This window comes from Sarcophilus harrisii, chromosome 2 (assembly GCF_902635505.1).
Source record: "Sarcophilus harrisii chromosome 2, mSarHar1.11, whole genome shotgun sequence".
Classification (NCBI taxonomy): Eukaryota; Metazoa; Chordata; class Mammalia; order Dasyuromorphia; family Dasyuridae; genus Sarcophilus; species Sarcophilus harrisii.
Window position 1 is genome coordinate 382617091 of NC_045427.1, and position 23303 is coordinate 382640393.

General features: G+C 46.6%; 1 protein-coding gene across 1 annotated transcript in view; it reads right to left on the bottom strand.

Moving 5' to 3' along the window:
• The window catches only part of SYNPO (synaptopodin), a 72831-nt gene that overhangs the window by 10461 nt on the left and 39067 nt on the right, over nucleotides 1–23303 (bottom strand). The window contains exon 3 of the mRNA XM_031953519.1: nucleotides 863–3291. Coding sequence (XP_031809379.1) covers nucleotides 863–3291 — 2429 coding nt within the window. The remainder of the gene's footprint in view (nucleotides 1–862; nucleotides 3292–23303) is intronic.

Sequence of the window (23303 nt, forward strand, 5' to 3'; positions counted from 1 at the left end):
TTCCCCCTCTAACCACTCATTCACATCTGGCTCCTCCTCTGGATCCTTATCCCTGAGGCTTCCTTGAAGGGACCCACTGCTAGGATAACATGTCATCCCAAACTATAGGGTGGGGACAGAGGCTTGGAGAACACAGAGAGGATTCAAACTCGGGGAGAACTGGAGCATCACAGGTAGTCTTTAACATGCAGCTGAAGGTGCCTCCCTTGCCTTCTGGCACTGTGCAGAGACGGTGTCCTAGAGGAGGGACGGATGAAGGGAAAGTCACCCAGAAGAGAAAAGCCAGAGGTGCTCAGCCTCCCCTCTGGGGGAGAGGCGGCAGAGAAGAACAAGGCTGAGAAAACCAGGAGAGTTCTCCGAAGCAAACATGTAAACGGTTTCACAAAGCTAGAAGAGGAGAAGGCAGAAACGGGCCCTGGGAGGGGGGGCCCAGCAGCAGCAGCAGCAGCAGCAGCAGCAGCAGCAGACAGGAAAGGCATCAGGACTTTCTGCTCCTTATCCGGTCCTTCCCACCGTTCTGTCAGGCGATGTAGGACCCCCACCCCCCTCGGTCTGCTGGCCCTCCGTGGGGATGAGAGGAACCGCCCAGCAGGCCCTAGCCGCTCCCTAAGCTTGGGGTGCTAGCTTGTCTGTCTCCCAGCAAGACGCTGGCACGGGGCCTCCCCGAGCCCCTGCATGCTCCCCGAGCCCCCTGGCCGGGGCAAGGCCTTCCCCTGCCGATTACTGGGCTTTCCGGGCTCCAAATCGATTCATCTCCCTCATTCCTCCAGCACCCTTGATTGATGGTCTTGGTGGGTGGTGGGATCCCTACTCGGGCCCACAGCCAACCCCATTACTTGAAGCAAAAAGAAGGCTTCCACACCTGGGGCTCAATCCCTGCGTTCCGTGTAGAGAAGGAGGGTCTGGGAGCTTGGCCCTTGGCTCTGGGAGACCATGCCCGGGAAGGAGACACCGGGGAGACTTCGCCTCCAAAGGTGGGGCTGCTGCCACTCATCTGGCTGACATCTTGGACGAGACCCCCGGGGCCCACCGGCGAGGGGCACAGGCCAGGTGAAGAGCGGGCCGCCCGAGGCAGAGCAGGAGAAGGGCAGGGGCCCAGCCTCCCCACGGGCTCCAGATCGAGAGACACCGGCTTGGCAGGGGAGGCTGCTCGGGCCAGGGCCTTGGCTGGCTCCTTGGCGGGAGTGAGAACAAAGAGCGAGGACTGCAGCTGGTAAGGCTGCTGTTTGGGGGGCTCTGCCTCCCTGCGTGGAGTCCTGTTCTCCGGCAGGTAGCCATGGTACAGAGACGCAGGGGGGGTCCGGGCCGGGCTCCGGCTCGCCACCCGGAAGCCCCCCGGGAACCCTGGAGCGTTGGAGTATTTCCAGGAGGGAGGCAGGGACATGGTGGGAGATGGGCAGCGGGCCAGCTCGGTGTGGCTTGGTGACTCAATCACGTATTTCTCCATCCGGGACTGACGTCGGGCATACAGTTCGGCTCCCTTGCCCGTGGCCTCAGTGAGGTTTTGGTTCGGTTTTGGCTGAGGCTTGGCCCGGATGCTGGGGGACTTCAGGCATGAAGACCACTCTGGGAGGGTGTCCTCGGAGGTGGGGCTCGACCAGTCCCGGGGAGGGGGCTCGTTCTGAAAGTTGGACGCCTCAGCCCCAAGGGCAAACGGCTCCTCCTCGGGGCCCAGCTCCCCCTGGTCCCTCTGCTTCCGCTTCTCATCCGCCGTCTGCACCAAATCCAGGAGGTCAGGGTTGGGGGTGACTTTGGGCTTCTCCACGAAGGTGAACATGGACTTCCTGTTGCCTCGGCGGGCCATGGACTCCTCCAAGATGCCAGTCTTGGGGGCAGATACGGATCGGCCCTCGCCGTAGCTCGGCCCCTTTAGGAGAGCTGGTTTGTGTTCGGTGCCGGGGTACAGAACAGAGTAAGAAGGGGGGGATCTGCCCCTGGAGACTGGAGCTGCCGTGGACAAGGTCTCTGCGTAGGTGGGGGGCGGAGTGAAGTTTGCCAGGGGACGCTTTTCCAGGACAGGACTTCTCTGGCCCATTCCGGGCCTCTCCACCACCAGGCCCCTCTCCACGGTGGGGCTGCTCTCTCTCAGGGGCCGTCTCTCCAGCATGGGGCTCCTCACCATCACAGCGTGCCTCTGCACCTGGGGGCTCCTCTGCCCGATGGGGTGTGCCGGGGCTCTGGGGCCCCGCTCCCCCAGGGGCCGTCTCTCCAGCATGGGGCTACGCTCCAGCTGGCTGTTGATCCCTTGGGACTGGACCCCGAACGGCCTGGCCGTCCTGTTGACCACCGACTGCGGCCTGGCCAGGGTGAGGTGGACTTCGCTGTGCTGCTTGGGGGCTGAGGCGCCGACGGCGGGTCCAGACGGCTCCGGCCCCGCTGCTGGGGCACTGGGCTTGACATCAATGACCAAGACGCTAGACTTGACATTGGAGACGTTCGTGGTGGGGCTGGGGAGGACCTCAGAGTGGGGGCCGGCCCTGCTGTCGGGGGTCACGGCACTCGGCTTTACCTCGTTAATCAGGGCACTGGAACTCAAGTCTGGGGCTGCTGGGTGGGCTCCCTCATCCTTGAGCAGAGCACTGGGTTCCAAGTCAGCCATGGGGCCGTCCTGTGGGCCCTGGGCTTCGGACACGCCCAGCTGGGTGCCGCGGGCTGGGGCCTTCTGCCCGGCGTCCGTCTCCGGGGGGTTCTGGTTCTCGTCGCTCACCAGCGTGGTGGGCGCAGTCTCGGCCAGGGAAGGATTCTGATTAACATCCAGAGGGAGAGCATTTGCCTCGGCCGCTGACGGCCCTTTCTGGGGCTCCTTGCTCTGGGAGAGGTGGAGCCCGTTGGCCGTGAGTAAGGCTGCGTTCTCCTTTAAGTAGACCACCAAAGGAATCTCCTCCTCCTCGCTGGCCGCCTTCTCCAGGGGTCTCTGCGTCAGGACGTCTGCCTTCTCCCCAGGCCCCTCCATGGCGAAGCGAGGGTTCCCTGCTTCCGGGGCCCGAATTCCAAGGGATGCAGAAGGGCTTGGGCACAGGGCGCGTGCGGTGGGATTCAGGCAGAGCTCTGGAACATGGTCTGGACTCTCAGCAGGCGGGTTCCGAGAGCAGTGCCCAGGGAGAGGCGCCGGCCCCTGTCTCCCAACGCTCTCAAAGGTGAACTCGTTCACCCTCTGCCGGCGCCTGTGGAAGAGCAGGACCCCTCGGGAGTTGGAGCTGGGGGGGGTGGTCAGCTGGGCAGCGATGCGCTGGCTCTGCACCCTGGCCTCTGTCAGGTCCTTCTCGGTGAGACTGGTACTGCGACTCAAGGCTAGTCAAGAGGAGGAAAGAGAGAGCCCAGGTTAGTGCCCTCGTGGGCCAACAATCACTTATGAAATAGGCTATGGTAGAGTGTGTGTCTGATCCTGGAGAAAACAAAGGCCAGAGAAGAAAGGGAATCCATTTTAACACTGATTTAAGGATTACAAGGCATTTTACTCACTCAATAGAGGGGAGAGGGGGAGGGAAGGGGGTGTAATTAGTCCAAGCACTGTACCCATTTTACAGATGAGGAAGCAACCTCAGAGAAGACCCTATCAGTGAACCTATAAATCAGTCAGTTCAATCCCTTCATTTTATAGATAAGTAAACTAAGGCACAGTGGAACTAAGTGGCTTGCCTGGGTTTGCAACACCCAATTGGGTTTTTGTTTCCATATTCTCATCACCATGCCTAGGGCAGGTACAAAATAATGTCTGCCAAAGTGAATTAAAGCCAAAACTAAAACCTGAACTTTTAATTCCAGAACCAGTTTTTCCCATTTGAGTATATGCCCTCCCCAAACTCACAGTGTGAGTACAGACACAAGTAACTTTAATAGTTTAAAACTGCACCGAGCTTGGGAGATGTCACTCGTGATACACAGCAGAAAGGAGTGGGAGCCATAAGACCAGGACAAATTGCTTTCAAAGTCGGAGGGAAGAAGGCCTCAGGGAAGAGGTGGCATTTGAGCTGAACCTTGAAGGAGAAGTAGGGCAATGCATCCACCCCCCAGTTTGGAGGAAATGGAGGAAAGATCTCGGGAGAGAAAAGCTGAGGTGACTTAGAGAATACCAAGTTTAAATCCTAGCTCAGTTTCTCTGATCTGTGGAGTTCATGATGGGGATTAGCTGGAAGTAAGACTGGAAAAGTGTCTTGGTCTGTAGAAGGCTCTGAATGTTAGGCTGAAGTTTGGATTTGGGACTTTATGATATAAATAACAAGCAACCAGTGAAGATTTTAGACAGGTGAGTGACATGATCAAAGCAATGAATTAGGGAGATAAATATAGCTGGAGGATGGCTTGCAAAATGAGAGGCTAGAGGCTGAGAGACCGACTGTTGCCAAAAATCCTGGTGAGAGATAAGGGCTGAAACAGTAGTAGAGAAAAGGGTGCAGGTGTATAAGAGATGCGCAAATTGGATAGGCAGTCAGTGACTGAGGACCCCTCACCGTCTGTGACAGACACAGGACTGTGAGAATGGCCAGATTTCTGGCCAGTGTTAATAAGCATGTGGACACTTCTGCTGCAGGCCCTGAAATAAGAGAAAAGTTTCTACTTTGAAGGAAACATGGATCCACATCCCATCAATGTCTATGAGAAATCAGGTTGAAGTTAAAAGGCAGGGTCCCTGAATACATCTATTTTGTTATATCCCATCCTACTTTTTTATTCCTGGTTAGCTTTTTACTTTCTTAGCCATCATAACATCCTTTAGATGGCCCCTGTATCCTGTGATCTCATGTAAACTACTAACTGCTTCACTGGACTTTAGGTTCCTCCTCTTTAAAATGAGGAGCTTGAGCTAATTGATCTCTAAGGTCCTAAAACAGAATGTTGCATTATATTCTACATTCTAAGGTCTCAGTTCCAACATTATGTATTTCAAGTACTCAAACGCTCTTTTTGCATCCTTTTTTGCTAAGGATGCTGGGCTGAGAAGAAGCAAAAGAAGTCATTAAGAGGACAGACCATTTCCCCAAGGCCATTTTGGAATTGGCGGTCCAAAGCCAGTGCTTCCGAGTAGTAGGGCCAGCCTACAGACACCTGGGCTATTCACAGGCGCAGTAGCAACATGAAGGAGCTACCACAACAGAGACCTTAGGAAGCAGCTCCGCTGAGCTCTGACTTTCACTCTGAATATCCAAATCTATTATATTCAAGCTAATATATTCAAAGGAGCTTGGACTTCCAAAGTACACAAGAGGCTGCTTAAGTGAAAAAGTGGGTAGGGGAAAGAGCAGAAGGGAAGGCAGAGGAAAAAGTGAAAATTAGGGGATCAAAACTAGGCATGGAAAGCTCCCCAAAATGTATGAGCCCAGGGAAACTTTTAGAGAGCTTTATCTATTCAAAATCTTTGAAGAGGCTACCAGACTGCAAATGTCTTTAGGGGAAGGGCCATGATTTCTCTGCTCTCACTTCAGAACTTCAGAAGATTCATCATTAATTCAGTGTGGTTACTTTTTCCACTAACACAGATCATGATCTCTCCACACCTTATATGGAGGTTTCAAAAGCTACTCAGGTCAATTTACTCAAGATAAGCCCCAGGGTTCTGCTGGTCTGGCCCTAAGGTGAACAACACCCCATCCATCACTGGGGCCCTTTGCAAAATCTTTCCAACTTGGTAGGTAGGAACAGTGTGAGCTTGTGCTACCCTGGCACATCTTTGAGACCCCAAAGTCTCTTCCACAGGGAGACATCAGGGGATGACAAACCTTAATATAGAAAATAGAATGTCAGAGCCAAGAGAGACCAGAGAGATCACAGTATCCTAGATTCAGAACAATGAAGAACTTCCAAGTTTATCTAGTGCAATTTTTCACCTTCTACACAGGCCCACAGCTATGAAAAGGCTTCTCTAAGTTAATTAAGTGCCATCTTGTAGTCCAACCTCCTTACTTTACAGTACTGGAAACTGAGGCCCAAAGTCCCAAGCAGGGCTAGCAGCAGACCTGAGGTGTTCTTTACTAAAAGCATTCACATAAGGCATGCTCAGTAAGTGATGGGGATGCCGGTTAATCTACCCTGACTCCCAGGAAGGAGTCAGATATCCACATCTCTACTTACACCAGAGGAAATGAGAGCCTGTAGTGGGGGAGTGCCTGACTGTAGGTCACAGAGCACAGACTACAGGGTGACTGAACAGGAAACCTCTAGCCCTAGTTCTAGGGTATCTAATTGAGGTTTTGCCCATCCTCCTCCTGCCTGTCTGAAGTCAACTTTTCCCCGAAATCACAGGAGGAAGTGACGAGGCCCTAGATGAATGTACCTTGCTCTTCCCACATAGCCTAGAGTGATTATATGGAAAAGGAATTCAATGAAAGATTTGGAAAGGACTTAGGTCGCAATTTATTTGATTTCTGCCCCACACACAAATGTGCTGGAGGAGGAAAGTCAACCATAGAACAGCTCAGAGTTCCCCTTTTCTCTGGGGTCAAGTGGAAGGTCTCCAACAAACTGCCTTCTGTTCTACCCCTCACAGTGGATTCTGGAGGAAGAAGTGGCCATCCCTAGGAATGGTTCGTTAAGCCCCAGGGCATCGACAGGAGGGAGCAGCTCTGGGGACTCCATGCAAAGCCAAGGTGGGCTTCAAGGCTTCCTCCCTCATCCGGGCTTAGCTTCTGATGACAGAGACCACTGCTTCCCCCAGATCAGGAGACTCGGAGGAGCTGGCTGGTCCCATCCCTCACTAACTCACTGCGTGACCCTGAACCACTAAGTTCCTTTCAGGGCTTTAATTTATCTGTCTCTGAATGTTTGGCACATGGTATTTCCAAAGTCCCCTCCAACGCTTACACTCCACGTCCAGATTCCAAGCTCTTCACCAGAGAAAGACCGTGGCGGCCCAGGAAAATGTGCCAAAGAACGATCCCTTGGGGATCCGAAGCAGGGAGGGCTCGGGAGGAAAGGCAGGGAGGTGAGCCCAGAGGGCAGCGGGAGAATTCAAGGAAATACTTCTTCACCGAGGCCTGCCATTAGCTGGGGGAGCCCGGTCATCAGAGGCCACAGGGAGGGTGGGAGAAAGTCAGGTCCACCAACATCCAGTCGGTGACCATGGCATCAGGGCAGTAAACAGAGCCCAGGCTTGCGTTTCAGGGAATAAACTGACCACCTGCCAAGACTGGGAAGGAAGTGTCCCCTGTGCAACCTCCCAGGGGGACCCTGAGCCAGGGCTTCATTTGTTTTCCTTCAAACCCTCGCCCCCTCTCCCCCAAGCACTCGGATGGAGAGGGAGAGGCAGGATGCTGAGTCCAGACTGGCCTCCTCGCCCTGCGGGCCTGCCTGGGCGTTCTCACCCCCACCCAACTTACTCTTAACAAGGAAATGACACATGGGCCTTTTCCCAAAGGGAGGCCTCCAGGGCCAGAGGCCCAGCCCCTCCAGACTCCTTGGCCGCCAGGGCTTGCCTGAGCACTCAGCCTCGGGACCTCCTGAGGCTGCCAGGGAGGCTGGCCCGGATCTGGGGAGAGATGCCTCTCTGCAGATCAGTCTGCTCCGGGCTGCAGCTCATTAGTGCCTCGGGTAAGAGCTCCCGAAGCCCAAGGTCACGGGTTTGACTTTGGGCTGGCTTTGTGCCCGCCCAAGGCCACAAGCTGACACCTCTGACCTCAGTCATTTTGCAAATATGTGCCACTGGTCACAGTGGGGCCTGGGTTCTGGGCCAGAGCACAAACCATTCCCACTACTGGAGACTCAACATGGCTGTGTGTTGAAGTGGGAAAAGGCACTCAGGGCTCCCCCCTTACTGCCTGGGGGACCCTAAGCCAGTCAGTCCATTTTCCAGAATCTCAGTCCCCTCACCCCACAATAAGACAGGAATAATTAGCTTTGTAAGTGTCCATTATGTGTCGGGTCCTGTTAGGTTCAAAGGATAAAAAGGCAGTAACAAAACACTATCTGCCCCCAAGGTGTCACATTCTATGGAAGGGAGGGGAGGGAAGCAACAGGTCCACATGTCAGTAAATACAAAAGATGGATGAGGTTTAAGGGTCTTTGGAGAGAGAGCACTGAAAACTGGAGGGAATCAGAATCAGACAAGACTTCACGTAGGAGGTGACACTTAAGTCTTTTTTCTAAGCTTTTATTATAGAAATATGTGCGTGGAGAGTTTTCAACATTCACCCTTGCAAAATGTTTTTTCCTCCCTTTCCCTCACCCTCTCCCCTAGATGGCAAGTAATCTAATATATGTTATACATGTGCAATTCTTCTATACATATTTGCACAATTATCATGCCGCACAAGACAGACCAGATCAAAAAGGGAAAAAATGGGAGAGAAAACAAAATGCAAGCAAAAAACAACAACAAAAACTGTGTTGCGGTCCACACTTAGTGCCCATGATTCTCTCTCTGGGGCACTTAAGTCTTGAAGAGAATAAAGAATTCCAAGAAATGGATGAGAGGAGGCAGACTTCTTCTGGCATGAGAAACAGCGAAGCATGGAGAGAGGAGGTGGGAATGTCCATCATGTACAGGGAACAGAAAATTGGCTGGAATGTGGAGTGTGTGAAGGAGAGTGTTATGAAATAGGGCTGGAAAGATAGGTTGGAGCCAGATTGTGAAGGATTTTAAATGCCAAACAAACTAATATTTTATCTTTACTGTAACAGAGAACTCCTGAAACCTCTTATTCAGGGAATGATGTGGTCAGATGGAAGAGGATCAATCAATGAATCATTTCATCTCCATGTCCATCCTCCCATGACTGGAATATACCACCACTTAATCATAAAATCCCTCTTCCATCATGAAGCATTTTAAGTACCACCTTCTACTCTGTGCCTCCTTTCCTTATACACCCCCTCATCTCTTCCTGTTTCTCTAATTTGCATTTAACAATCTCATATTTATTTGGATTTATATAATGCTATCTCCCCTCACAAAATGTAACTTCTTGAAGGCAGGAACTACTTCACTTTTGTCTAATGCCTAGTATATACTAGCCATTTAATAAATTTTGCGCATTAAGAATGAACTAGAGGGGCAGGTAGATAGCACAGTGGATAGAACGCCAGCCCTGAAGTCAGGAGGGCCTGAGTTCAAATCTGGTCTCAGATACTTAAAACTTCCTAGCTGTGTGACCCTAGGCAAGTCATTTAACCCCAATTGCATTAGGGGGGAAAAATGAACTAGAGAAGAAAGAAATAATACATGTTCTACCCACCTCATAATGGTGGATCTCCAAATTAATGTATCTGAAAACATTTGAAAGCACTATAGAAATGCTAGTCATACAATCTAACCTTACCCCACCCCCTCATTCCCTGTTTATTAAGTCTTTTTCAATCCACTTGGAAATTTCAAGCCAAAAGCCATTTGCTATTTGCAGCAGATGAAGTTTCATTCATGGCCAGATTACCATTGGCCCTGCTCATGGTTTGTTCTTGTTAAATATTTATTATTTATTAGATACAATGGAAGTACTGGAGTATGTGCTGGGTGCAGCTTTAGCTGGTTTTGTCTTTAACCCAGAGATAACCATTCCTAACAATAGCAAGAATGAGAATCACTGAAGAATCCCGGATTCATTGCCCAGTTCAGCTGTGGCTTGAAGTAGAACAAGGCTAAAGGCCATATACCCAGCCATAATGAAGGTCAGTGTTTGCTCTACTTCGTGGGCAGAAAAGAGGTAGGGATCATCCAAATTAGGTCTCATCTTTAGAGACCCTGGTGGGCAAAACTAGGCTGCACAGTGGTTAGAGGGTGAAGCCTAAGGCAGAAAAATCTGATTTCAAATCTGACCTCAGACACCACTATTTGCCTCAGTTTCTCCATCTGTAAAATGAACTGGAAAAGAAAATGCAAACCTCACCAGTTTTTTTTTTTACCAAGAACCCCCCCAAAAAGGGGGTCACAAAATGTCAGACGTGACTAAAAATTACTACAACAACAAATTAGAGAGCTTAAGCACCCTATTTCTTAATGTCAAGGCATTCTCATTTCCATGAGGTTCTAGCTGTTTGTTTATCCATTAATTGTTTTCAAGACCAGGGGGAGACTCACTAGATGCCCCATAAAAGTGGTGATTGTGTAGCTTTTCTCCCCATGGTATATTTACCATCAAACCCCCTCACCCCTCCATTTAAACTGATTAATTGACCTTTAAAAATGTACCCAGAAAATAAATTGCCTAATAAATTATCTTGTAAAAAAAAAAAAAGAAAGAAAGAAATGCTAGTCATCATCACTAAAAAGAACAATCATGTCCTATTAATGAGACAGTACAATGTAGGTTAGAAGAAACTTATATTCTAATCCTGCCGCCAACATTTACCAGCTATTTGTAACTCCTTTTCTGAACCTTAATTTCCTTTTCTGTAAAAACAAAAGGCACTTAGCGTGTGCAATGAATGCACTGCCCTACGGACTGAGGATACAAACAAAAAGGCAAGACAGTCCCAAACTCTGAAGGTGCTCACATTCTAATGGGGAGTCGAAAGATAGAAAGTTCCATCTGCAAGTCAGGAGGAAAGATCCCATGGTCCTTGGGAGTTAGCAAAGTAGATGGCAATGTCTCTTCTTTAATGTCACTTCCACTGAAAAAATGGCATTAGTTCCTGAGACTAAACCACTGACAGAGCCAAGGAAGAAACATTTTTCTCGGGCTCTGTAGTGGCTGCAGCTGTAGCCTCTGCAAGAACAGAAGCCCTGGACATCCACCATAAGCCTGATTACTGCACCGAGGGGTCCGGGGCTGGCTCTTAGGGATGTAGGTGTAGAATGAGGTGTAAAGTTACCATTCAGCTCTCTGGCCATAATGGGAAGGCCAGCCCCAAAGAAAGCAGGGAAGGTCCACACTTGGGGTGGAGGTTTGTGTCGACCAATCCCAATGCCAGAAAAGGAGAGAAAGAATTGCATAAGATTTTGCTTTGGTCCAAAATTCTGATTTTAGTCTTGGGGAAAACTCTCAGTATGAAAATTCCCTCCACTGATGCAGATTGATGGCGATTCACTTTTAATATACTTATTGGAGAGTTACAGGGCAGCAAGATGTTATGAAATCTTGAGCTTCTGGGACCATGGATTTAGAGTGGATAGAGGCCTTAGAAGCTATCTCATCCCTTCCCCTCATTTTTACAAATGTAAAAAAGGCTCAGAAGCTTGCATATGGCCATCTAGACAGTTTGTGTCAGAAGCACAATTTGAATTCAGGTCTTATACTGCCTCTCTTACAGAAACTTATAGGATTATCTAGCACAGAGTGGCAGAAATGAGAACAGATTGGTAGAACTAAAGCACTAAACATCATGTAATCCATTCTATTTTACAGAGGAGGAAAATGAGATCTAGAGGAAGGGAAATGACTAGACCGCAGTCATCTAGCAAGCCAATAATGGAAGATGACTACAATGGAAATGATTAACCTCTTGCGTTCTATTAAGCTTGCCTGCAAGGAGCTAAAAGCACTCTATCAACCCTTCCTCACCAGTTTCATGGGAGAATAGAGGAAAAAAGGATATGACTACCTAACTCCACCCTTCCCAAGAACAAATATGAACCAGAAACATGACATCACTGAGGGGGTGGTGAGGCAGGATAGCAAGGTCATTTCCTCACCTCCTCCACCCCCCTTCTCATGCATGTATTATTATTACCTCCGTGTTTTAGAGCCTGCTCCCCTATCAAGGAATGTAGAGATAATTTATAATATGAATGGAGACCAAGCCCAAGTGTCAGTGAATAGAGTGCAGGGTCTAGAGTCAGGAAGACTTTCTTACCAGCTGTGTAATCCTGGGTAAATCACTAAATCCTGTTTGCCTTCGTTTCCTCAGCTATAAAATGAATTATAGAAGGACAAGACAAACCACTTTAGTATCTTTGCCAAGAAAACTCCAAATGGGAGTTAGATGCGATTAAGTTGTTAGTAAGGGGCATTAAATTTGGAAATAAATGAAAGGGAATGGGCTGAGTCCGATCCCTAGGAATGTGTCTGTGTATACATTTTTTTCAATAGTATTTTATTTTTCCAAATACATGTAAAGATAATTTTTAAACATACATTTTTGCAAGACTTTGTGTTCTAAATTTTTCTCCCTCCCTTTCTCACCTCCCCCCCACTAAGACAGCAAGCAATATGATATACATTAAATATGTGCAATTTTTAAAAACATTTCCACATTTGTCACATTGTGCAAAAATCAAACTAAAAGGGGAAAAAAACATGAGAAAGGAAAAAAAACAAATAAATAAAGCAAAAATACTATGCTTTGATCCCTATTCAAGTCTCCATAGTTCTTTCTCTGGATGCGATTGATATTTTCCATCCCAAATCTATTGGAAAATAAAAATATATTTTTAAATGGAGCAGACTAGAGACAGAAAAACTGAGGATTCAAGGGAAATGATCAGTCCCTACAATCTGCCATCCCTATCCACAATGGATCAGGCCTCCCTTTGTTATTCACTTGTGTCCTACTAGTCACATAGCCAAGAAATTGCCTCAGTAGCCATCAGATTAAGGAGAGATGTGTGGAGGTGAGTATCCATTGCATAAACTTAATATACTAAGTGAAATGAGCAGAAACAGGAGATCTTTGTACATGGCAACAACAAGATTATACAATGATCAATTCTGATGGACGTGGCTCTTTCCATAATGAGATGATTCAAGTCGGTTCCAATGGACTTGTGATGAAGAGAGCCATCTACACCCAGAGAGAGGACTGTGGGAATGGATACATTTCATAATATCGCATTTTCACTCTTTTTGTTGTTGTTCACTTGCATTTTTTCTCATTTTTTCCTTTTTAATCTGATTTTTCTTGTGCAGCAAAATAATTGTATAAATACATATACACATATTGATTTAACATATTTTAACATGTTTAACATGTATTGGATTACTTGCCATCTAGGGGAGAGGGTGGGGGGAAGGGAGGAAAAATTTTGAGCACAAGGTTTTGCAAGGGTTAATGTTGAAAAATTAACCATGCATATGTTTTGAAAATAAAAAGCTTCAATAAAAAATATAAAAGCTTAAATCATAGTTTTCAAAGTTTAGACTACAACACAGGCACCCTGATTCCAGAAACAGCTCTCTCACTTATAGGCATTCTCCCTGGAGACAGTTTTAAGAAAATTGGCAGCTTTCTACTTCCCATGATAATAAAAGCTCATGGATAATTAAAATCCATGAGGAAATCCCAAAGCTCATTTCGGCTCATCTTTCCCCAAGCAGCTATTTCACCAGTTAGTGCACCCCTCCCATTTTAATATATTTTGTGTCTATCTATCTATTATGTATTTTGCATTTATTTGTCTCTCCTCTCCTCTGACCCCACATAAGCTCTTGGAGGGCAGGATTGTTATTTTGTCTTTGTAACTCGAGCATCTGGAAGGTAGTAAACACTTAAAAGCTTGTTCAATTGAATACTTCTACCTACCATATGTCCTTTGTTAGACATTAAGGAAAAGAAAACCTAAATGAAGCACAGTTCCTAGTTCTCTAGGGAGGACAATCTAGTAGGGAAGATGGGACATAAATCCAAATATCAGAATCAGAAGTGTCATAAAAAAAAAAAAGATTATAGGACATCTGAGGGGGGGAAAGGACTTCCAGATATAAAGACACTTTAGGCTTTTAAGGCCATTTAAAGTTTGAAGGATAGGAGAATAAATTGAGCTGAAGTATAGCCTAAAGAACGCTGATCAAAGTCAAGAAGTCTAAGTTTGTACTCCAAATCTATCACCTGCCAGCTGTATGACTTTGAAAAAAACACGACTCTCATTGCTTCATTTGTCAAAGCAGAATAGTTATTGCACTCTCCCCCTTTTTTGAACCAGATCTACGGGGAAACCTTCCAACAATCCAGGTCAATACCTGCTCTATAACTTAAAATATTCGAGAATTGGGGCGGGGGGGAACACTAAGAAGTTACTTGCCCTGGGTCCCACAATCAATATGAATGCAAGACGGGACTACAGGCCAGGTCTTCTAGACTCTAAAGCCAACTTTCCATCTACTCACTACACTACAGCTGCCTCTCAATATTTGGTCCCATCCAGAATCAAATGAGATAATAATCATGAAAGCACTCTGGGATCATAATACTCTGTAAAACACTGTGATTTCATTGCTTTTATAAGTGGCTTTTATGAGCTCTGGTCAAAAATAAATATAAAAATAAAGACAGATCCCTCAGCGGCCAGCCCTCAGTGATGACCTTGTCAATCTTGTTCCACTCAGCTAAGGACCCTAAGTCCCCAAACAGTCTGCCAGCAGTGCCCAGGTTCTGTGACCAAAGAGGTGACTGTAGTCTTAAAACTGGCTAAATTCAGAGAGGTTTCTTCAGCTTGGGGCTAGCCAGCCTGCAGGGATGAATGTTTTTCAAAGAAACTCGGAATCTCCTACTGAAGCTTATAGATTTAGAATGTGCCGGAAAGGACCTTAGAGTTCATCTCCCCTAAATCCCTTCCTTATTACAGATGAAACCCCAGAAAAACTGGGTGATTTTTCCCAAAGAAAGACAGGCAGTAAGTAGCAAAGCTGGCGTTCAAACCTCTGCCTCCAAATCCCCTGGCCTTTTCACTCTACCATGGTGCTACTCTTGGAGGAAGTTCCCTTACCAACAAAATTAAACATCCTTGAAGTTATTATTATTGTTGTCATTGTTTTGACAGGTGGGGATGAGGGAAAGGCCCTTCCAGGGGAGAGGAATGCCATGAGTCAGGAAGATAATCATCAGGAAAGTATAAGATAATCTGCTCCTGAATCATTTGGACCAGGCTGGGAAATCAGTACCCAATGAATAGTATCTGGCAAGGGGGGGATACTCCCAGAGTATTCAGGGTGACCACATTAGGGCATCCTTGCACTGGGAGTTTGCTGCCCCTAATCCTGACAACCAATGAAGCCCGTTCCTCAAGGTAGGTTTGTCAGACCATTGCTGCGATGTCTGTGATGGTGCAGAGAGGTCTTGCTGACATTCTCTTCCACATGTCCAGTCCCTTGGGGCCGTTGCCAGCTGACTGCTTTCCCTCTCCTTGTGGTTTTCCCTTCTTACCAAAGCACCCTGGCCCTAGAAGCTGAGGCAGGGCACTGCGGTACATTCTCCACATGCTTTGCTAACAAAAAAATAAATAGCTGGGGAAAAAATGTAGGAGGAATGATAATGAGTTCTAGATGTGACCTAAACAGACCCTCTCCAGTATAAACAGGAGGGCCCGTTCTTGGCTGTGGGAGCACAGGACAGGCAGGGCCCAAATCCATGGGGAGGCTTTTGGCCATTCTTCCCAGGAAACAGCAGCACCCATAAGCCATACAGAACAAACCTAGAGGCCAGCCCTGAGTTTAAATATCACCTTTCCACTTGCTGGCTGCATGTTCCCTGAGAATCCAGCTGCTGAACCTCCCTGAGCTTATGCTTCCCACCTGCCCATTTGCAGTTTTCACCAGCTAAAAAGCTGGGTGGAAGGAAGGGAAGGCAGCTCTGCTGGATTCTGCCCTGCCCATTCCTCTATAAATTCAGCTCCAGTGAATCACAAAATAATGGGCTGAAAGGGCTCTTACAAGGTTACCTAGGTTAATTTCCCATTCAGCATCACTTTCAGGTGGTAACTGAGCACCTGTTTGCACTCCTCCAGTGACAGGGAGCTACCAAGGCAACCCATTCTGTTTCCTGAGCACCTTTGTAAGAAAATTCTTCTTTATTTAGTCTATGACTTCCATCCCTAAGTCCTGGTTCTTTTCTCAGAGCTCAATGTTATTCCAACATGACAATCCTAAAATAAAGGGTGTCCCCAAGTCTTAGGCCAGTTTAAAGCTTTAGCAACTCAAAACTGTCCTCAGGCAGTGTGTAAAGAAAATCACCATATTACTCTAACTCCGATCAATCACACATACTAATAAAAAGCTTTGGAAAAACATGAACTGGGTCCTAGTGACCACACAACGTAGCACTATGGTGATTACAAATGTCCAATGCTTCTTTCTCCGGAAAGCAATGGGCCTGAGCCAGGGTGGAGATGGAGGGGGGACCGTACCTGCATGCAAGTGATAGAACCAGAACCTTCCATAAAATTGGCCATAAAATTGGCAGAAACCCTTGAGATGATTTAGTCCAGCTCCCTCCTTTTCAGAGGAGGGATATTTAGTCCAGATTAAGAAAGTAACTTACTGAAGTGAATAGAACCAAAAGAACATTGTACAAAGTAACAAAAAGATTGTGTGACAATTAACTGTGATAGACTAAGCTCTTTTCAACAATGAGGTGATTCAAGGCAATTCCAATAGACTGTGATAGAGAGTCATCTGCATCCAGAGAGAGAACTGGGGAATCTGAATATGTATCAAAAATAGTATTTTCACTTTTTTTTTTTGTTGTTTGCTTGTTTTTTCTTTCTTGTGTTTCTTTTTCCCTTTTGATCTGATTTTTTTTGTGTGTGTGTGTGCAGCATGATGAATATGGAAATAAGTTTAGAAGAATTGCACATGTTTAACCTATATTGGATTTCTTGCTGTCTTAAGGAGAAGGTAAAGGGGGTGGAGTAGAAGGAAAAAAATTTGGAACAAGATTTTGCAAAGGTGGATGTTGAAAACTACCTCTTCATGTTATTTGGAAAAATAAAATACTATTTAAAATTTTTTTTAATTAAAAAGAGCATTGTACACAACAACAATAAGATTATATGGTGATCAATTCTGAGGAATGCGGCTCTTTTCAACAGCAAGATGATTCAGGCTACTTACAATGCTCTTGTGATGGAAAGAGAGGACTGTGGGGACAGAATGTGGATCTCAACATAGTATTTTCACCTTTTTGTTATTATTTACTTGCATTTTGTTTTCTTTCTCACTTTTTTTCCTTTTTGATCTGATTTTTCTTGTGCAGCATGATAATTGTAAAAATATGTATAGAAGAATTATACATGTTTAATATATATTGGATTACTTGCCATCTAGGGAAGGGGGTAGGAGGGAGAAAAAAAAATGGAACACAAAGTTTTACAAGAGTGAATGTTGAAAACTATGCATATGTTTTGAAAATAAAAAGCTTTACATAAAAAATGTAATTAAAAAGAAAAAAAAGAAAATGATTTACTCTTAAGATTCCATCTACAATCCACAGGCCCCCTACATGTTATTGGAAGAGTATTGGGAAGCTCCCACTCCATTCCACTAAAAATATCTACCTCACTGATAATCTAAAACTGCATCTGAGATTCATTCTTTTGCACTGTCTCCCCATTCATGATGTTTTTAAAATGCAAATTATGCTGGGAATGCTTAAAAAAATTTTTTTTCTTCCTTTGAGTCTATATTCTGGTGAGGTAGCCAATCCCCCTGAGTATCCCAAGTCAGGTCACCAGAAGGTAAGAGAAATACCCTTTTGAAATAAAGATGTAAACTACAATCTTGGGAATACCACAGGGCTGAGTATATTTGGGTGGGTAGCAGTAGGAGGGGAGAGTACAGAGTCCTGCAGTTCTGGGGGGTTCTCATTCCCTTCTCTTCCTCTTATCACAATTTCTAGGTTTCTGCTTTGGAGACTCTGCTCCCATCAGTTCAAAATAACATTACCAATAGATGAAAAACTATTCCTAGCATGGAAGCAGATCTGAGTTATAGCCCCACCTATGATTCTTGCTAGCCATGTATCTCCTAGTTGAGTCAGTTTTAATCATTTTTTATTGTTGTCATTGTTCAGCCATAACCAACTCTTCCTGATCCCAGTTAAGGTTTCATTGAAAAGATACTGGAGTGGTTTGCCAATTCCTTCTCCAGCTCATCTTATAGATGAGGAAATTGAGGCAAACAGAATTAAGTGACTTGCCATGGATCAAATAACTAGTAAGTATCTGAGGCTGCATTTGAACTCTGGTCTTCTTGGTTCCAGCTCTAGCACTCATCTATTGTGCTGGCTAGCTGTCCATTTAACAATGTAGACCAGGGGTTCTTAAACTGTTGTCCTGTCCAGGAATTTGTTTTTGCTAAATATTTATATAATTGTTTTAATATAATTGGATCCCTTTATAATCTTATATATTTTATGTATTTTAAAACATAATTCTCTTACAAAAATAAATGTTGATGATTTTTACACGTAATTGGAAAAATAAAATACTACTAAAAATTTTAAGTAAATTTTTTTTTTTTTCTGAGAAGAATTCTTTTTTTCAGATATGGGCACACACACACAGAGAGAGGTTAAAAAACCCTGCTGTAGACCTAAGTTTCCTCACTTGTCAAGTAGATATAATAATAGTTGTACTATTTACCTTACAAAGCTATTGTAAGAAAAAGGCTTTGTCAACATTAGAGTTATATAAAAGAGAGCCACTATTAACTATCCTGGCTTCTGAGTTTCCTGGTGTCCGGAGGGGGGCACTAACTTCCCTATTCTAATATGAAAGCTGTTTATGGCACTTGGCTCAAGGCCTCCTGAAAGGGCTGGGAACTAGAAACTGTTGTCACATGGACACACACAGACACTAGGGGCTTTAATGATTAAAATAAGGTCCTGGAATTGTCTCAGCACTGGCCAACTGTCAATGGACTTCCCAGCTCCTCTTCCCCAGAACCATCTAAAGGTCATGGGATCCATAACCAAGGGGATTAAACTGAAACTCCTATCAGATTATCCGATCTCTTATCTGTGGGATCAGTCCCCCTCCCCAGACATATATGCCTCAGCTCAATAGTGATCAAGTTTCCCTCACACATCCTACTGACTACAGAAGCAGTTTGAAGGATGTTGAGTCCAAACTTGTCATTTTTATAGAGAGGGAAACTGAAGGCCAGCATGCATGCTCACATACCAGACACCCCAATATAGCTAGAAAGCAGAGATCCACAGCAGGATATGTACTCACACGTACATATGATTCTCTATGTATTTAGTTGTCCCCCAATCCTTGCTCATGCTCAGATGTGAATCTCTGCTGTAGAATTAAGTAACTCTCCTATTTTGTCTTCTGGTATCCCTCCCTGACTCCTACTTCTACCTACCCAGGCAGCCCACTTTCTCCTTCCTTGGCTCCCCAAGAACTTGGAAAAACTATCTAGAGGAAGCCAGATTAGTCTGAAAGAGGTGTGATAAGAGTGGTTTCTGCCATAGACTGGATCCCTTGGGAAAATGATAATTACTGGGGGGGGAGGGGGAACACTCAATTCAGCCTTCTTCCCGTGTCTCCAGGTCAACTATTGGTCACAAATCTAGGAGAAAATACAATAAAAACAAATAAAGGATCTCTGCAGAACCAACACAAAGCAATAAAAAGGGCCCTTAGTTCAAATCTCAACAGGATTAACTCCATTTTTAGAGTTTTAGAGTTTTTCTCATTTTAAAAAATGAACTCTAAAATCTAAATCTTAGGAGTCTCAATTTCTTCATCTGTAAAATCTGGTTAATATTTGTTTGTCTGGGACACAGGTATGTCCCAGGGAAACTGTGAGGCTTCTGAGATCTTCCTATGACTTCATGTATAGATGCAGATTACTCCCCAAAGAATACCAAGAAAAATGATTTTCTTCCCCAAGCTAGTTCTGTTCGTATGAGGGCCCCATACCAGGAACAAGAGATGTGCAAACGCTGGGCAAGAGAACTGCACCCCCAGCCCCTGCCTGCCTCCCCCAGGCTCTCTGCCTCCACTAGAACACAGGCAGCCTGAGTCATCACTAAACAAATCCTGACGGGCTTGGCCATGGATTTTCTGGCATTACAAATAGGTGCTTTTATAAAAATAAAAAAAAAAAAATGTGAAAAAAAAAGCATCTTTCACCGCAGGCATCCCCCACCCCCGGGCCAAACGCACATTGCAAACCAGTCAGCTGGTTCATCAGTTCTGCTTTTTGGGGATTGGTGAGTGCCCTAAGGGCTGCCCGTGGCTCTGCGGAAGCCACCCAGATCCAGCCCATCATTTGGGAGGCCTGGAGCCCCAGTCCCTCTCTTCTGCCTCCTGCCTCGTGAAGTACTCACCAGTCCTTCTCTCTTGTCAATCCAGGCCCATTCCCAGCTCCAGAGGAATGCCAGGTGCTCAAGAAGGAATGAACAGGGAAAGGCCTAGTGGGGAGCATGGAGCAGGGGGAGGGGATGAGATCTTCCTTAAGGAAAAGAAAAGCCTTCATCTATCTGTTGAAAAAAAAAAGGGGCCATTCTGCCTAGAAGCAGAGAATGACTAAAAGGTTTTTGAAGGTCCTTTTGGAGTCTAAGACGCTGCATGGGGCTCTGGGATAGGACCCCACTCTCAAGCAGTAGAAAGTGTCGGGGAGGGGAGTGAGGGGGGGGAGTCACGGAATCTGAATTGGGCCACTTATTTCCTTTTTCTTCACTTCAGGGTCTTTGTCTGAAAACAGAGGGGGTTGGCCCAGATAAATGATCACTGGGCTCCTGCCCAGCTCCCAAGATCTATAATTCACTAATTGATCTATTTCTGTTTTTTAACAGAAGGCCAAATCATTCTAGTGTGGGAACAAGAGCACTGACAACGGAGGAAATGCTGAAGGAGCTGGGAGATCTGAATTCTAATCCTGATGCTTTATCTGATTCATTTTCTCATGCATTAAATGAATGAGTTATACTTCCATTCTTAGGTCCCATGCAGCTTCTGACTCTTGTTCTCTCCTCTAAGGCCCTTTTTGGCTCTAGTGTTCTGTGGTTCTAGGACTTAGAGCAGTTTATTTTCCCCTCTTGGGGGGATTTGTATTTTTAACAGAAAATAAAGTCCTACAAAAATATTTATAGCTTCTCTTTGGGGGGGGGGGCACGAATTGGAAAATGAGGGCAAATAGGGAATAGATGAACAAACTGTGGAATATGAATGTGATGAAATACTTTTGTGCTATAAAAAAAAAAAAGATGAAATAAAGGTTTCAGAGAACCCTGGGAAAATTTGTATGAACTAATTCATAGTGAAGTGAGCAAAGACAGGAGAACAATTACACAATAACAGACAAACAAGTTTGAAAGACTTAAGAACTCTGATAAATAAAATGACTGACCACAATTCCATATGATGCATGAAGAAGCATGTCAACCATGCCTTCTGACAGAAAGAAAGGTAATGGACTCAGTAAAATCGAGGCAAAAATAATTTTTTTATGTAGCCAATGCAAGACTGTGTTTGGCTTGACTATCCCCCCCATTAGCTACTACAGTTTTGTTTTTCTTTCTTTTTCAAAGGGAGGAGATGTGAGGAAGAATGCCAGTAATTAAAAAAATAAAGGACAAAGTCTTCATCTAAGGAGATGAAGTTGTAATGGTGGGATTTCAGCTTCCTCAGTAAATGAGGAAGATGATGCTTTATTTTTCAGGGCTCAAGTGAGGTGAATCTTGTGGGCCTCTGAAATTAAACCATGCACAAAGTTGCCTAAAGCCCGGCTGCCTATCACTGCTGATTTAGCACAATCTCCCTCCATAGGCCCCAGCAGTCCCCCCGTGGAATGGACAAAGGTCCTATGGGCTGGGTCAGCAGTCATTCAGGACACTGCCTCCCTTGTGACTGTCATAAGGAGGTACACAAATGACTCCACAGTAAGTGTAGCATCCATTCTCATCCTGTCCCTTATGCCCGGGCAGATGCAATCCCAAGGCTCAGTGGGGGATGAAAGGGGTCCTGCCTTGTGGGAACACTTCAAGTGCATAGGTGAGAGATGCTTTAATTTAGAAGAGTTTAGCTGGGGTCTCCGAAGAGGGGTGGGTTGTGAGGCACAAGGAAGCCAGTCACTGCCAGTCCTTTTCCCCATCAATTCAGGAATGCCCTTTTCTCTGCCCTTCTGAATCCCCCCCCCCATGTGTAGTAGGAAGCCTTGCTACTGCCATTCAAATCACTTTGTACCTCAGTTTCTTCATCTGTCAAATCTTCATAGGTTTGATAGACGTTAGAGTTGGCTTTGTCAATTGTAAGTCACTGAATGACATAAATGCAAGCCTATCCTATTCCCCATCCCTGCCTCTAGCTAAAGTACAAACCAGTCAGGACACTCCCTGAGTACAGAAGGTACCTAGTCAGTCAGTTCCCTCGGGCGGAGCACCTGAGAGCTGAGTTCCAATCCTGACTCAAGCTCTTGACCATCTGGATCTTTTCCTTCCCTGTAAGTCAGGAGTTTGTTGTTTTTGTTTGTTTGTTTGTTCATTTGTTCGATTTATAAAGGCTGCTCTAGAGAAAGATTGCTGCGAATGCAGGGTATGATTAGACTTCTTTGAGCTGGCAGGCGATGAGGGCAAGGGCCAGCCCAGAAGAGAGAGGCTTCTGCCTCCCACCCAGCCCCCTTTCTTGCTCCCTCCTTCAGAAATACATTTTCAGAAGCTGGATCAAACATACCCCCGAATGTAATGTCTGCCTCTATAGGCTCTTGAAACAGCCATCTGTCTCCTCAGGGGGAAGAGCCCTTCACTCCCGCACCAAGCCCCTTCCCCCCACCCCTGCTCATCCCCACTCCCCAGGGCCACCTGCGGCTCAGCCTCCCACCCAGGCAGAACAAGGTCCTGTAACAAAGTGAGTCTCGGAACCTGCTCCCAGCCAGCCGGAGCCCAGCTCCACCAAAGAACTTACTAAAAAAACTGCTTTCCTAGACCCAGAAAAGGTCTTTTCTGAGGGGAGTGTGGCACCAAGGAAGAGAAAGGCAATTAGGTGAGCGCCATCACTGACCATTAAGGACCCTAGGCCTGCCCAAGGACCAGGAAGGGGCGCGGGCCCCAGGCCTGAGTGCCCCCCCCCCAGACTCAGAAGGAGGCAACTGGCCCGAAAGCCTGCTGGAAGCCACAGCTGGGATCCGGGGGGCAGAGAGCAGCCTCAGGACACGACTGTTAGCATGGGGCTGATTTGAGACCCAGCCCTCTCTTTCCCCCTCCTCCCAAACCCCGGGCTTCGTGTTTGGCCAGTCTCCATCCCTTCTGAGCGCCAGCATGACTCAGACTCCCAGGGACCGTTCTCGGGAACTCAGGAGCGACCCCCCTCGGAGCTGCCCACCACAGGCAGTGGGACCACCCAGCTGGCGGCACACTCTGGGTAAAAATGCCCGTGCTCGCCACCCGCTTAGCGGGGGCACCCGGCTGGCGGGCCGGCCCACACGCCCCCTCACCCCCTGCACCCCGCCCCCATCTTCCACTTCTCTCTAATCCTGCTCCCCTTCTCACCCTTTTGCTAAAGCATGTGACGAGGTGTGGGCGCCCTCAGCCTCCACCCCCACACTGCAGCATTCACATGGCAAGCTGTCTCAGTCCCCAGTGGGCGCTTCCGCCGCCCCCCAAATAAACCTCCAGCAGGGGGGAAGCCACCGCCAGGGGCTTAACCCGCCGACCCTCCACCCACCCCCGGGAGCCGCGCCGGGCTAGGGAGTGGGAGGGGGAGAAGAACGCGT